The sequence below is a fragment of the Pseudophryne corroboree genome, chromosome 3 (assembly GCF_028390025.1).
Source record: "Pseudophryne corroboree isolate aPseCor3 chromosome 3, aPseCor3.hap2, whole genome shotgun sequence".
NCBI classification, from domain to species: domain Eukaryota; kingdom Metazoa; phylum Chordata; class Amphibia; order Anura; family Myobatrachidae; genus Pseudophryne; species Pseudophryne corroboree.
Window position 1 is genome coordinate 757,297,092 of NC_086446.1, and position 15,821 is coordinate 757,312,912.

A 15,821-nucleotide genomic window follows, 5' to 3' on the forward strand; every position below is an offset into this window, starting at 1 on the left:
CTAGCATATTGCCGGGTTGGTGATGCTGCTGCTGACGCCCTTCCATTTATTGTGAACTGGAGCCGTGTCGCATCGACACGGCTTCCATTCACACTACACAGCTTACTCGGTTGCAAGATACCCGGGTAGGATTTCCAGATCACTCTATCCAGGAATTTCCGGGGGGGGGGCGCGTTTCCACTAGGAAAAAACACGGGTAAATGTGCGCCCCCTCGCATTTACCCGTGTTTTTAAAGGTAGTGGAAAAAGGGTTTTACTTGGGTGGTCTCTCATTACCTGCAGACGGACATTGACCCTAGGACCTTTCAGTGAGCCGCATGAGCCCCAGAGATAGCGTAAGGAGGGGATGTGCAGCAGCAGCAGCATTGATCCTCTTCCCACTCCGCGCTCCCCCGCCGCTGCTGTCTGATCCCAGGCCGACAGAGACAGTCCCAGCAGTGATAGAGTTGAGGATGGTAAAAAAAAGTAGGCGGACACTGCCGGCCAGTGTCCGCCTACTTATGATTCAGTTGGCTGGTTGGCAGTTTGCTGTTTGGCTGGTTGGCATGAAATCATTCTGATGTAAGGCCAGCTGCTAGGAAATTGTACAGTCACCTGATAACTGATTACCAGCGATTACAATGGATAAAACAGGTCTTTAAGTAAGTGAAGACTAATCTAAACATAGATGGGTGAGCTGGACGGCCTTAGTGTGGCATACCTTTACATTCTATTAACACTTTTCACTTATTAATTTCTTAACACTATTTCTCCATTTTAATTGCATTTCATTTTGTATCACTTTCTCCAATAGCTTCGGCTTCCTAAATACTAATTTATTAACACTATAGTTTTTTCACTGGTATGCCACGCTGGGCTTTCTGGCTTATGCTGGTATTTTGGGGTGCCACACCATGCACCAAGATATAGCGCTAGGGACCCCAAATATACAGAGACGCCTTGATGCGGCTTTGGGGCTTATTCACACATTTGCGCAAATATGTGTAACGAAGATCTCTGAATTCTGTTATCATGTGGAATTTATATCTGGTTACGGTTATGATTCAGGGTGCTGGGGGAAACAAATGGCTTTTTTTCTTGCTTAGAAATACCCCTCCCTTTCGAGCACCTGAATGATATCACTAAGCTAATTGAGCATCTACCAATATATGTGCTAATCTAAACATAGTCATTAGCCTTCAGCAAAGATTCCCCCTGAGGATTGGTTGCAGAGACAATCAAAAGGTCAAAAAACCCATGGCCAGAGAACGCACCTTGTAAATATAAAGTGGTAAGTGAGATCTCTATCTATTTACTTATGTGTTTTCCTTCTCCAAGAGAAATCGCAGAGAGGACATGCATTTGGGCACTGTGGGGGTGCTTGTGATCCTGTCATTATTGCCCAACAACCAGCCATGCATATCTGCAAATTGCAGCATCCCACCGTAGAGGCGGGGCCATGATAAATTGCATCATCATGCCCTTTGGCCCACACATTTTACTAGGAAGTGGGTTGGATGTGGGAATGTGACCTGCTCTCCCAGGAGTCAGGTGGTCTCCCCAATATTTGGGGAGCTTACTGGGTGTTCCGGGAGAGCAGGCAAATTTGGTCTAAAATGAATTAAAGTTTATAGGAGGTGGATGTAGAGACTTTTCAATGTAGCATATTGGACACTTCTGTATTCAGAGCTATTTGCACCTTGCTTGTCCTGGTGATAGAAAATCATTTATTGTGCCATTTGTCAGTAAGATATCGCTGGGGAAGCTACTATGGCATATCGGCTGGAAATGGAAAGGCTTAACGTACCCCATCGCCGGGTGAGTCTCAGGGCAGATACTCACACATGACCCGGCTAGCCAGTTTGTGCATGTACAGTGGATTTGGGGGTACATTTACTAAAGGTTGATTTTTCTTTGTTTTTGTTCGAACTTAGATCATTGGTAAATCAATTTTTTAATCGACTTTGGGCTTCCAGAGTTAAAAAAACACATTTACTAACATTTAAAAATTAATATTAAAAATCATCTGCTAGTAAATGTTTGTTTTAACCCTGGAAGCCCAGCATTGATTAAAATCAATTTAACATTGATCTAAAATCGAAAAAAAAAACAAAAACAAAATTGACCTTTAGTAAATATACCCCTTGGAATCTCACAGAAGCCCAGCGAATCAGTGCTGTCAGCGGCGTTCATCCAGTTATAGCTATGGTAAAATGAAATAAAGACTAATAGCCAATAGAAACACCCGTTAGTTATGTCCCAGTATAGCCTCCCCGCCAATCAGCTGGTAAAGCATGCTGGTACTTGTAGTTTTACAAACGCTGGAGAGCCACAGATTGGACAGGCCTGCGTTAGGCCATTTGTATGTTTGATCAATAGACCCCGTATGCAGGACTGCAATCAGAAATTGTGGGGACCGGGAAAATAGGCAGCGGGGGCAGGACAGTGGTGGCGGCAGGTATGAGTGGCCTGGGCCCTCTTCTCTCTGTCAGAGTGGCGAGGCCCGAGACAGTTGTCCCTACAGCACCCCCCTGATGGCTGCCCTGCCCATATAAGAAGAAAGGGGGAGAAGGACTTATTCCTTTATGATGCACCTTTATGCATTTGGCTGAGTACTACTGAGCACATAAAGGGGCTGATATTGAGTTGGACACAGCTGCGGTCATGCGCGCAGTTCTTGCTGGTCTCTTCTGCGGCTCTGTGCTAATGCTGCTACACGGCCCTTCTCTGGGGTACAGCCATACGTCTGAATGTGGAAGGTCTGAGATGCCTTGTCTTTCTTAGATGCTGATATATTGCTTGGTGCATCTTTATAGTTCACCATCAGAACTTGCACCAGCCCTATACTAGGTGCAGACTCTCCGTCTGACTACGGCCTCCTATGTGAGCAATGAAGCGTCTCTGTATGGAACCACTACCAGCGACACGCCTGCGGTAACATGCTCACAAGTCGCTACATCTCCGTACCGCTGATTAGCCACTTCCCATTCACCACCCAGTCACTGCCCAATACATTTCTAATACACTTCTGCGACTGCGTGTCTGACTCTGTACTGCGGCTCTGCACAAACAGAACCAGGAAAAGTGCACGGTGCAACTAACACCACTTTCACACACAAAACTCCCTAAATCCCGTTGTCTACCTGGCATTTGAGTGCCGGGTCTTTTAGCAGTCTCAACCAGGTATGCGGTCAAGATGCCGGAACTCCACATGGGCCAGGATATTGACGCCGGAATCCTGACAGCCAGCATCCCGACCGTAAGTATAGCTGCAACGTTAGGTTTAGGACTGGGGGGGATTTAAGTTTAGGCATCAGGCAGGGCAGGGGAGGGATGGCCTACGGGGGGGGGGGGGGGAGGTTAGTGTGTCAGGCTGCGGGGAGGGAGGGAGGAATAGGTGTTTAGGCACCTCCAGGGGGGTAGTTGGGGTTAAGCACTAATGGGGGAGGTAAGAGGTAAGGGTTAGGCTGTGGGTGGGGAGGGTTAGGGTGTGGGGAGGGGGTAGAACACCATTTACTCTCCCCTATCAGTGATTTTAACTTTAGGATCCGGATCAACCCGGGTATTTATCCTGTGTGAAAAGGTCAACCTGGGTCAAAATTGCCGGGTCTTCTACCCTGGTAAAAGCCAGGGTTGTGGTTCTGGGATTCTCAAACCGGGATTACCCCTTCACACAGAAAATGGTCCGGGTTGATTCGGCAAATTACTGGGTAAAAACCTCTGTGTGAAAGGGGTATTAGACATCTGTCCAGACAAAACTTTGCTCCACTGTGTCTGACATCCCAAGGGCTGCTGAGAGGGGTGGCGGGACAGGTACTCTTTACCAGGGCCTGTTGGGTGAGCCCGACGGGGGCAAGAGTCCGCCTTCCCACCCCACCTGCAGGGAGAAAGAGACTGCAGCAGCCTCTCTCCCCAGCCAGCACATGCCCTGAGTGATGGGGGCTGGGGCGGAGGGACCACCCCAGATCTGCCCTCTGACCAGCTGGCCCTAAGCCACCAGCGACCCCCCCTGTATGTTCTCCATTTGCTAGTAAGGAGAGAGCCTGCGCCCATACCTCCCCAAGTTGGCCATGCCCCCTACAAGTACCTGTCATAGCTGTTTTCAGCCCTGGACATACCCAATGAATCTGACTCAGAGTCGGGACCTAATAAATGTAAGTGCTTGTGATGTGCACTTATTGTGTTACAGTATAAGCTGAACTAACTGAACAGAATAGAGCTGTGCTGAAGCATTACACTTACACAAGAGCTCCGCATGTGCAGTTCAGTGCTGCACATTCTTACTAACCTAATAGAGAGCACACATTTATAATAAATATATTATACAAACATTATTTTATATATAAACTAGCATTTACCCGTGGTTTTGCTTGCGTGGATGTCTGTTATTGCTCAGCGAAACTAATGTTACAAAGACAGTAGTGGCATCTAATATTGTGATGTATATTTTATATTGTAGATACTGATCATGAAATGTCTTTGTAAACAATATTTGCAGTTTTTCCTTAAGGGATTAACATAAATAGATGCCTGGTGTGCCATCTACTGGATTGACATGCATACTGCAGCTTTATTAGTCAAGATAAGATGCCTGATTTGTGATTAATATTTAGTTGAATTTTCCTGTGAAATAGATATTGTATATGTATATACATACAGTATAGTAATTTTTGGCTTGAGGAGCCTGCACACTGCACACACCAAGTGTCAATCATCTGTTTTTTTTTTCTATATTGATCCTCTGCGTGATGTCACATCAAGATCATACATACCTCAGTTTCTTTCTAGGTCACTAAGCTATACAATAGTGTTTGACAGGCAGAGGCGTTCGCATTTTCTGTGGGGCACCCACAGTAAATGCGGGCGCTTGTGTAGGACAGGCACTGCACATGCGCCCGCAGGGCAATCATAAAAATTCTGGTTGGATCGCTCTTTGCGATCCAACCTGAATTTGCCCCACAGTCCCAAGAAGTATATTTCTCGAAAAAACATTTCTATGTACAAAACAACAATTACAACTGTATTATATCTATCTCACCACTGCTCACCCACATTGACCTATATTTGGTGGTAACTTTAAACTAGAGATGAGCCGGTTCGGATCTCCGAGATCCAAACTCCCCTGAACTTCATGATCCGAGTCGGGAACCGAGTCTAGCTCGGGACTTCCCGTCAGACTCAGATCCCAGAACGAGGCAAAATGTCATCATCCGACTGTCGGATTCTTGCGGGTTTTCGATTCCATATAAAGAGCCGTGCGTCACTGTAACTTTCACTCCGGACCATTTCTCTGTGGGTGGGGTCACTATCTCTAGGGGTGCTGTCCTGTGTGCTGTTAGGGGTGCTGTCTTGTCACTGTGGTGTCCAGTCACTGTGCTGTTAGGGGTATTGCAGCTGTACATGGGTGTTGCTGTCCTATCAATGTGATGTACAGGGGCACTGTCCTGTATGCTGTAAAAATACAGGGGTGCTGTGAAAATACAGGGGTGTTGGTTCTGTCCTTTATGCTGTAAAAAATACAGGGGTGTTGAAAAGGTGCACTGGCCATGTCTTGTATGCTGTAAAAATACAGGGGTGAGGTGAAAATATAGGTTAACTGGCCTTGTCTTGTATGCTGTAAAAATACAGGAGTGCTGGCCCTGTCCTGTATGCTGTAAAATTACAGGGGTGCTGTTGTTAAAATACAGGTACACTGGCCCTGTCTTGTATGCTGTAAAATAGCAGTGGTGTTGTTAAAATACAAGGGTGCTGGCCTGTTCTGTATTCTGTAAAAAAAAACAGGGGTGCTGTGAAAATACAGGGGTGCCGGTTCTGTCCTGTATGCTGTAAAAATACAGGGGTGTTGTGAAGGTACACTGTATGCTGTAAAAGTACAGGGGTGCTGTGAAAATAAAGGGGCACTGTTCTGTGTGCTGTAATAATAAAGGGGTGCTGTCCTGTGGAATGGAGAACAAAAACTTGGAGGAAAAAATTGTGAAAGATCAGGAACCACTTCCAGTTCCTAGTAATATTGCTGAAGCTGCTGCTGCCACCAGACATGACATTGACGATGCAATTCCATCAACGTCATCAGCTAAGGCCGATGCCCAATGTCATAAAGGGCGTGTAAAATCCAAGAAGCAAAAATTAATAACCAGAAAAAAAAGAAATTATCTGATGAGAAACATAAAATTGGCAATATGTCATTTATGACACAAAGTGGCATGGAAAGGCTAAGGCTGGTTGTTCAGCTTCTCATGAATATGGAAGCCCTCCTCCCTCTCAAAAAATGTAAAAAAATTAAGCTTGCTAAGGCACACACAGGAAAAAACAACTGTGCGTTCAGAGATATCACAAATCCCCAAGGAGAGTCCAAGTATTTTCGTGGTTGCGATGTCTTAGCCTGACCTTCCCAAGAATGTATGGAAAGAGGAGGCTCCTACCACCATTTGCATGCCCTCTGCAAGTGTCTTCTTCCTGTTGTATCCAAGCTCCTGCAATCCACACCACCATCTCCCTCAATGTTAATTTCCTCCTCAGTCAGGAACAGAAGTAGTTCTGCAGGCCATGTCACTGGCATGACTGACGATTCCTCTCCTATCCGGGATTCCTCTGGAGGATCTTTGAGTGGTACACCTACTGCTGCTACCGCTGCTGTTGTTACTGCTGGGAGTCGATCGTCATCCCAGAGAGGAAGTTGGAAGACCACTTGTAGTACTATAATTAAGCAATTGACTGTCCAACTGTCCTTTGCGAGGAATATGAAATATGACAGCAGTCACCCTTTTGCAAAGCGGATTACTGATGCCATAACTATGCTGGTGTTTGACATGCGTCCGGTATCCGCCATTAGTGCAGTGGGATTTAGACAGTTGATGGACATACTCAGTTCAGACACTGCCAGCGTGAGTCAGGTCATTCCCCTCATCAGGCTTTTGCAGAAGCAGCTGGAGAGATTGAAGGAGGAGCTAAGGTGGAGCGATTCCGCAAAGTATGTAGGACTTGTGGATGGAGCCCTTCATGTGCTTTGCCAGGATTCAAAGGTGGTCAATCTGTTGAAATCAGAGCACTACATTTTGGCCACCATGCTCGATCCTAGGTTTAAAGCCTACGTTGTATATCTTTCTGGCAGACACAAGTCTGCAGAGGTGCAAAGACCTGCTGGTGAGAAAATTGTCAACTCAAGCGGAACGTGACCCGTCAACAGCTCCTCCTTCATTTTCTCCCCCAACTGGGGCTGCGAGGAAAAGGATAAAATTTCCTAGCCCACCCACTGGCGGTGATGCAGGGCAGTCAGGAGCAAGTGTTGACATCTGGTCTGTACTGAAGGACCTGCCAACAAGTACTGACATGTCTACTGTCACTGCATATGATGCTGTCACCGTTGAAAGAATGGTGGAGGATTATATAGGTGACAGCATCCAAGTAGGCATGTCAGACAGTCTGTACGTACGTACGTACGTACGTACGTACGTACGTACGTACGTACGTACGTACGTGTACTGGCAGGATAAAGAGGCAATTTGGAGGCCCTTGCACAAACTGGCTTTATTTTACCTAGGTTGCCTCCCTCCCCATCCAGTGTATTCTCCAAAAGAGTGTTTAGTGCAGCCGGTAACCTTGTCGGCGATCGGCGTAGGAAGTTGCTTCCACATAATGTGGAGAAGATGATGTTCATCAAAATAAATTATAAATTCCTCCAGGAAGACCTTTTCCAGCAATTGCCTCCAGAAAGTACACAGGGACCTGTGATGGTGGATTCCAGTGGTGATGAATTAATAATCTGTGAGGAGGGGGATGTACACTCTGAAAGGGGTGAGGAATCGGAGGATGAGGATAAGGATGACATCTTGCCACTGTAGAGCCAGTTTGTGCAAGGAGAGATTGATTACTTCTTTTTTTATGGGGGCACAAACAAACCAATCATTCACAGTCGTGTGGCAGACCCTGTCGCTGAAATTATTGGTTTGTTAAAGTGTGCATGTCCTGTTTATACAACATAAGGGTGGGTGGGAGGGCACAAGGACAAATCCATTTTGCACCTCTTATTTTTTTTTTTTTGCATGATGTGCTCTTTGGGGCCTAGTTTTTAAATCTGTCATCCTGTCTGCTACTGCAGTGTCACCCCTAGATGGGCCAGGTGTTTGTGCCGCCCACGTATGTCTTTTAGCTTTAGTCACCCAGTGACCTCAGTGCAACCCTTTGGCCTAAAAACAATATTGTGAGGTGTGAGGTGTTCAGAATAGACTGGAAATGAGTGGAAATGAATGTTATTGAGGTTACTAATACTGTAAGATCAAAATTACCCCCAAATTCTGTGATTTTAGCTGTTTTTATGTTTTTTCAAAAATCATCCAGATCCAAAACCAAAACCCGAAAGGGTGGTTTTGGCAAAACCAATCCAGATCGAAAACACGAGCACGGATCCAGATCCAAAACCAAAACCCGAAAAGTGCCCACCGCACACCTCTACTTTAAACCACATTCTAATTGCAGCCTCTGCCAGTACATGGATGAATACTAGGACCTCATTCAGATTCAGATATAAATGCAATGTGCCTGTCTTCCAATTGAATCTGGTCACAGGTTACACAGAGAGGGGCCTGGCTGGGGGCTGAAAGGGTTGTGTAAATACAGCCAAAGTTTATCTGCTGGTGAAAGTTGCAAACTGACATTGATGGAGACTTCTGGCTGCATCGGATTCCCAGAACGCGACTAAGACACACCCAATTATGCAAATGTGTAATTACATTGCTGCAGCTGTAATCTGATAGCAGGATTACACTGTACTGAGCACTGTACATTGTAAGCATGATTCCAGACCCTCCAACATGACCCGCCCCACTAGGTACAAAATGCTCTGTTCCTGGACTTCCCTCTTAATTTATGATTTCCATCACCTGTGTTGAACTAGTTAAATGATAAGAAAGCTGTTTCTTCACAGGAGATGGCAATAATAAATTAAGAGGGAAGTCCCGAAACAGAGCATTTTGTACCTAGTGGGGCGGGTCATGTTGGAGGGTATGTGACTCCAACTCATACTCTTACCTCCCAACATGCCCCTCTCCAGGAGGGACACAATGCTCTGCTTCTGGACTTTTCTCTTAATTTATGGTTGCCGGCACCTGTGTTGAACAGGTGAATGGATAAGAAAGGTGTTACAGCACAGGTGATGGCAATCATAAATTAAGAGGTAAGTCCAGGAGCAAAGCATTGTGTCCCTCCTGGAGAGGTTCATATTGAGAGGTATGTACCTCCCAACATGCCCCTCTCTAGGAGGGACAGAATGCTCTGCTTCTGGACTTCCCTCTTACTGTATGATTGCCAACACCTGTAGTAAAACAACTTTCTTATCCTTTACCTGTTCGACACAGGTGCTGGCAATCATACATTAGAGGGAAGTCCAGAAGTAGAGCATTTTGTCCCTCCTGGAGAGGGTTATGTTGGGAGGTATGCATACTTGATGACTCCATGTAAGGCCCTGCAGGAGAATCCGAAAGGGGCAACACTCCACACTTGCCTACCTGACCCTCTCCATGAGGGAGAAAAAGCTCTGTTCCTGGACTTTCCTGGTAATGTATGATTGCCATCACCTGTGGTGAAACCCCTTTCTTATCAATTAACTAGCTCACCACAGGTGATGGCAATCATACATTACCAGGAAAGTCCAGGAACAGAGCATTTTCTCCCTCATGGAGAGGGTCAGGTAGGCAAGTGTGCAACACTCTCTGATGGCGGGTGGCGTGTTACCGCACTGGCATCATTGTGGCCTCTTCCTTCCAATGGGGCAGATGTATTAACCTGGAGAAGGCATAAGGAAGTGATAAACCAGTGATATGTGCAAGGTGATAAAGGCACCAGCCAATCAGATCCTAACTGTTAATTTACATAATGGAGCTGATTGGCTGGTGCCTTTATCACCTTGCACATATCACTGGTTTATCACTTCCTTATGCCTTTTATTCAGGTTAATACATCTGCCCCATAATGTTTGAAGCAGCACTTTGTGCATAACTTCCAACATGACCCTCTCCAGGAGGGACAGAATGCTCTGCTCCTGGACTTCCCTCTTACTGCATGATTGCCATCACCTGTGGTGAAAGTCACCTTTCTTATCCATTAACTTGTTCAAACACAGGTGCCGGCAATCCTACATTAAGAGGGAATTCCAGGAGCAGAGCATTCTGTCCCTCCTGGAGAGGGCTATGTTGGGAGCTATGCTTTGTGGCACTTTATAGCTGGGATGCATACCTCCCAACATGACCCTCTCCAGGAGGGACACAATGCTCTGCTTCTGGACTTTTCTCTTAATATATGATTGCCGGCACCTGTGTTGAACAGGTAAATGGATAAGAAAGGTGTTTCAGCACAGGTGAAGGCAATCATAAATTATGAGGGAAGTCCAGGAGCAGAGGCATTCTGTCCCTCCTGGAGAGGGTCATGTTGGGAGGTATAGGGATGGGACTTGTTTGGCGTCATCTAACAACCCGGATGGGTGACAGTGGGAGACTAGCCAACTCTGCCATTAGCCCAGGCAAGTCTCCTGAAATTTGGAACAAGTATATTTGGGCTCTGATTGGGAATGGGTGGCTGCTGATGTGTTTATTAGAGTAGACTTGTTAAAATTTTATATTTGCAACTTGTTTGGTCTGTGTTCCTTAGGCTGCAAGCGGCTTAGGTACATCTACGTATTTTTCTGCAGAAGTAGAAAAATGTGATTTTGTTCTGCGCAGCTTACAGCTGTATCCATCTCTGAATGAGAACCATACTGTCTGCATAGGTAGAAGATTCTCACCAGGGGGAGGTGTATCAAGCCTTGGGGAGAGAGAAAATACCAACCAGCTCCTGTCATTTACAGGCTGTTCTAGAAAAATTACAATTAAAAGCTGATTGGCTGGTGCTTTAGCTGTCTCCATTTAATCTCTCTCCAAGGCTTGATACATCTCCCTTTAGAAGAGTTTCATTTTGCATTTGCAAAATCAGGCCCCCACCTACTGCTGGTCGCAGGTGCACTAAGCATCCTCACATAGCAGAGCATTGCTTGATTACAAATGATGACCATCGATGGTTATGCAACGTGCAGATTCTACCCAGCACATGCACATAGAGGGGCTGGCAGTCACCATTAGGGATCAGTCACTGATGTTTTTTCCATCGATGGCCTCCCATTGATGGTGAAAACATCCTCGCTATCAGATCACTGATGGTTACTCAGCATTGATGACCAATGGACACCAATATTGATAACCTGAATTATCTTCCCAAGAAAGACAAGTGGGAGGGCAGCAGCGAAGTCTGGGAGAAGTATTCAGGAGTCTCCATGAATATCCAGGTGATCAGACAGGTACTGTAGCATGGGTATAATTAGCAAGTCCACTAATATGTTTTATTTACTTTTAATTGTTCTAACCTCTTAAACCATTGGTTTGTCAACCTCAATCCCCAAATTTTCCCCACAGGTCATGTCTGGAGTATATCAGTCTGTGGAAGCAGGTGGGATAATTACCGATTTTTTTCACTTATATTAATTCACCCCATAACACCCCTTTTTTTCTCACCTATCCCTTAATCCTTCTCACTACACATAATTATTCCCTGCGATGCCCTGGGGTTGCTTGGCTGTGGGCTTTTTTGGGGGTCCCGTGCCCTAGGTTTGAACCCCTATAGTGTTAGGTACTGCAGCAGAGTGGAGTCCCTTGCCGCGGGGCTGCAGCTTCATGCATTGATCAATACATAACTAAACTACACTATTTATTATATGCTAAGCTGTATGATATCAGTAATGCTAGAGACAGTGCACCTACAACACCCCCCCCCCCCTTTTCTTCTGTAGAACTACAAGTCTCAGTAGGTAGCACCTCACATTACTGGCAGCTATAGGTGTGCAGTCTAAGGCCCCTCCCTAGGGATAATTACAGACCCAGCAAAATAGAGGAACTCGCCTGTGCATGGCTTAAGAAATCCAGAAAACATGACCTGTTGGTGGTATTTGGGAACTGCAGCTGAGAAGCCCTGCTTTAAACAGTCAGTTAATAACTGTAATGACTTAAGCTACATGTTTTCCCAGGATTTCTCCTGTGTGCACCACTCCCTCTCCTGTCTGCTGTTTGTACTTACTGAAATGAGGAAACAATGCAAATAGGAGGTAACTCATGCAGGGTGTCAGCTGTATAAAACCAGGGATCAGCAGCCGCAGAGACTGTCAGGACTCTCCAACCATGGGCCTGAGAAGACTACTACTGAGTGTCACCATCTTGCTGTGCCTCGTCGCTGAGGGCAGCGCAGATCTGTAAGTCATGAAACCTCTATTCTGCTCTCGCTGCAGCCTCTGTGTTATTTATACATTACCAGTTATTTATATAGCGCACACATATTCCGTTGTGCTGCACACAGTGTCCTGCATTCAAGGCTGAGCTGCTTCATATCAACCAGTCTGATTTACTTAGCCTGTCCCCCAGTCCCCACAGCGTTACTCAATCATTTTGATAGATACTTTCAGTTAGATTCACTTGTTTGTACTGTACATGAAATCCTGAAAACATGCTCTGTTGCAAGTAATTTGTGTTCTAGTCTCTGGAGTTTATTGCAGATGATATAACTATATGGGGCCCATTTAACAATAAGTTTTAGCTATTTAAAACTTTGTGTATGAAATGATGCTCTAGCTAATCAGCTACTGACATTGTCTAAATACATGACAGCTAGGAGCTGATTGACTGACCATTTATCTTATGCAATGTGTTTTAATAAACTTAAACCCGTTGGCCCCTATATGCTTAACTGTGCATACTGATCACGTCTCAATAAAAACATTGTTAACCACTTTGCAGTGAACAGAGGTCTTTTCATTAGAAATATGAAAAGCTACATTCAGTTATTTTATTTTTAGATTCCTGTATTTAAGTTTCAGGGAAAAAACCTCCCAGAAAGATGTAATATGCCAGACAAGGCTGAGCAAGCAAACTTGTACTGCAATCTGGTTCTAGAGATTATCCTTTCGTGTGTGTGTGTGTGTGTGTGTGTGTGTTACTCGGACCGCTGGATTGTCCCGCAAGCCGGTAACTGTTGCGAACTTGCGATGTTACTAGACCATATCCCAGAGTAACAGCGTTGGAGAACTAGGGCGAGTGTTGGGTACCAGGCAGACTGAGTCTCTCTAGGGAGGATGATTTTTTATTTTTTTTATTTTTTTACGGTCTCATTTGTTGCTTGATAAATTGCATTAAGTAACAATTCCCCATATCTTAGAACGGTACATTAAATGACTTGAGGGCAGATGTATAAAGCCAGGAGAAGTAATAAATAAGTGCAAGGTGATAACGCACCAGCCAATCAGCTCCAATATGTAAACTGACAGGAGCTGATTGGCTGGTGCGTTATCACCTTGCACTTATCACTTCTTTATCACTTCTCCAGGCTTAATACATCTGCCCCAGGGTACTGCAGAAGAACACAAATTTCTCCAGCGAAAACCATTTAATAAATTGGAGAAAACAGCAGTCGTCTCGAGAGAATGGGCTCTTCTCCACTTAGTAAATAGACCCCTTATTCACTTGACCATACTCTGGAACTATTCTTGTACATGATATTGAACCCATAATGCTGAAATCTGTGCTTTTTAGTACCCCATTGACAGCACAAGGCTGATTATTTAGTGTATATTATATATTTATTTTGTGCTTTTTTCTGCTCAGTGTAATCTCTATGCTAACAGTGAGGCTGTTTAATAATTACTGTTGCGATCACCTGTCCCTGCCCAATCTCTCGCTGTTTTCTCTCCCTTCCCAAATCTCCACCCAGTGTTCCAGTTCTTCAGGTTGTCTTGCTGAGACTGATGGGGGTGGGTATTCCCCAGTTCAATATAGAACCCTATTTACTATTTGATTATAATTTATAACCTCTCTCAACTCTTCTGAAATAAACGTGACTCTCCCGGGGATCAGGCGTTATGTCCCAATATCAGAACTATTGGGAGGTCTGCGCTGCTGGTTGATGCCCTTTCAGACACAAGCATGCCAGCAATCCATTTATAGGGTAGGGTAAGGGGGCTGGAGGTAGCTCAGCCCTTCATCATCCTCAACCATGCTACTGGTGATAAATGTTGGATTCCAGTATTTGTAGTAATTATTCTTACACTCCTTCCGGTGTGCTGTTTGGGCTCCTGCTGAAATCTCTCCACTTCAAAGCAAGCACGGCAACCTCTTCTAAAGACACCTAGCGATCTCTTATGAGAAGAATCAGAATCAGCTTTATTGGCCAGGTATACTTGCGTATACTAAGAATATGTCTTTGGTTTGCTTACACAACAGCCAAGTAGGTAACAGATAAGCAGGTGGGGGAGTCAAGTAAAGTCACATAGATAGGGACACAAGTGAGTTACATGTACGTCTAGTCAGTCAATGTTCAGGAGTTCAGCAGGTGGACCGCTTGGGGAAATAAACTTTTGAGGCTTCTGGTGGACCCGGCAGGGACAGCCCTGTCACGCTTCCCTGAAGGAAGCAAGTTAAACATGATGTGGCCGGGGTGTAGCTGGTCATTTACTATCTTTGATGCACGCTTTTTAGCTCTGGACAGGTACAGGTCCCGGACCGACAGAAGGTCGGCCCCGATGATCTTCTCTGCGGTTCTGACCACCTTTTGGAGCCTGCATCTGTCCCTCACACTGGCGGAGCCGTACCATACCAGTATCGAGAAGCACAGTACCGACTTCACGATCGCGGAGTAGAAGAGGAGCAGAAGCTTCTGTGGGATGTTGAACTTCCTTAGTTGCCTGAGGAAGAACAACCTCTGCTGTACTTTCCAGACAGTGGCGTCAGCGTTGGACCCCCATTTAAGGTGCTGAGAGATTGTGGTACCCAGGAACTTGAAGGAGTCCACTAGCGATACCACACTGTCAGCAATCGTTAGCGGAGGTGCACTAGCTGACTTTTTCCTGAAGGCCACTATCATCTCAACAGTGGACAGAAGACTGCCTGCAGGGGGTATTTATTCGCACCAGCACAAGTGATAAGTGATTAGTACATACTAACCTGTCCAAACTGACTGGATTCTTCTCTGACATGGGAGCCTATTTATTAAGCCCTTTGCAGCGTCTGCACATTAAATATCCCCCACATGTAGCAAAAGGCTACCGCACCAAATGCAGCCCCCTCAGAAGACTATTAGGACTGCGATCCGGTCAAACATATCAAGCTCCAAAATACTTTGCCAAAAGCTTCCCCAACCTCACTTCTCATGGCAAACTAACAGTCCACGTTTTAGTGATATCCATGCTTGTGCACAGATGGTTAAATCAAAATAATTGGGGTTCTAATTAAGTTACTGTGTCTGTGCTCAAGTATGGCTGTTCTTAAAGCCAGGACTGTTATACCCCTTTCAAATCGCAAATGCTGGGTCCCACCCGGTAATTGGAAACGGAACCTTACCGGGTGGGACCCGGTATTTGACCATACAAGCTGCCATTCCGACCTGGCATATTGCCGGGTCGGGTTGCTGTACAGGGACGGGGACTGCGGCATCATCGGGGGCGGCCAGACGGAGAGGCTCACTGTGACTAGGTGTGCCCAGGCGGGCGCGCCTAGTCACACAAAGATCCTGAATAACGGAGGCTCCACCTGTATGCACTAAAGTACCCATAGATATTGGGGATGCGATTTTGTTACCAGCGCTTGGGATCCCAGCGGTCAGCATGCTGACGCCAGACTCCTGAACGCTAAAAATGGTGGCAAATGGAATGCCGACCCACAGGGGCTATTCCACGACACCCATAGAGTGGGCATAGAACCTGTGGTGAGCGCAGTATGCTTGCAAGAGGCTTTGCACATGTTACGTCTGACCCAGTGCAGCATGGTTTTGCCCATTAG

At 45.7% G+C, this 15,821-nt stretch overlaps 1 protein-coding gene across 1 annotated transcript in view; it reads left to right on the forward strand.

Annotated features, from left to right (window-relative positions):
• Positions 1 to 622: 622 nt before the first annotated feature.
• The window catches only part of LOC135056792 (ovostatin-like), an 83,199-nt gene continuing 68,000 nt past the window's right edge, over positions 623 to 15,821 (forward strand). Inside the window, exons 1-2 of the mRNA XM_063962387.1 lie at positions 623 to 641; positions 12,026 to 12,247. Coding sequence (XP_063818457.1) covers positions 12,111 to 12,247 — 137 coding nt within the window. The 5' untranslated portion in view covers positions 623 to 641; positions 12,026 to 12,110. The remainder of the gene's footprint in view (positions 642 to 12,025; positions 12,248 to 15,821) is intronic.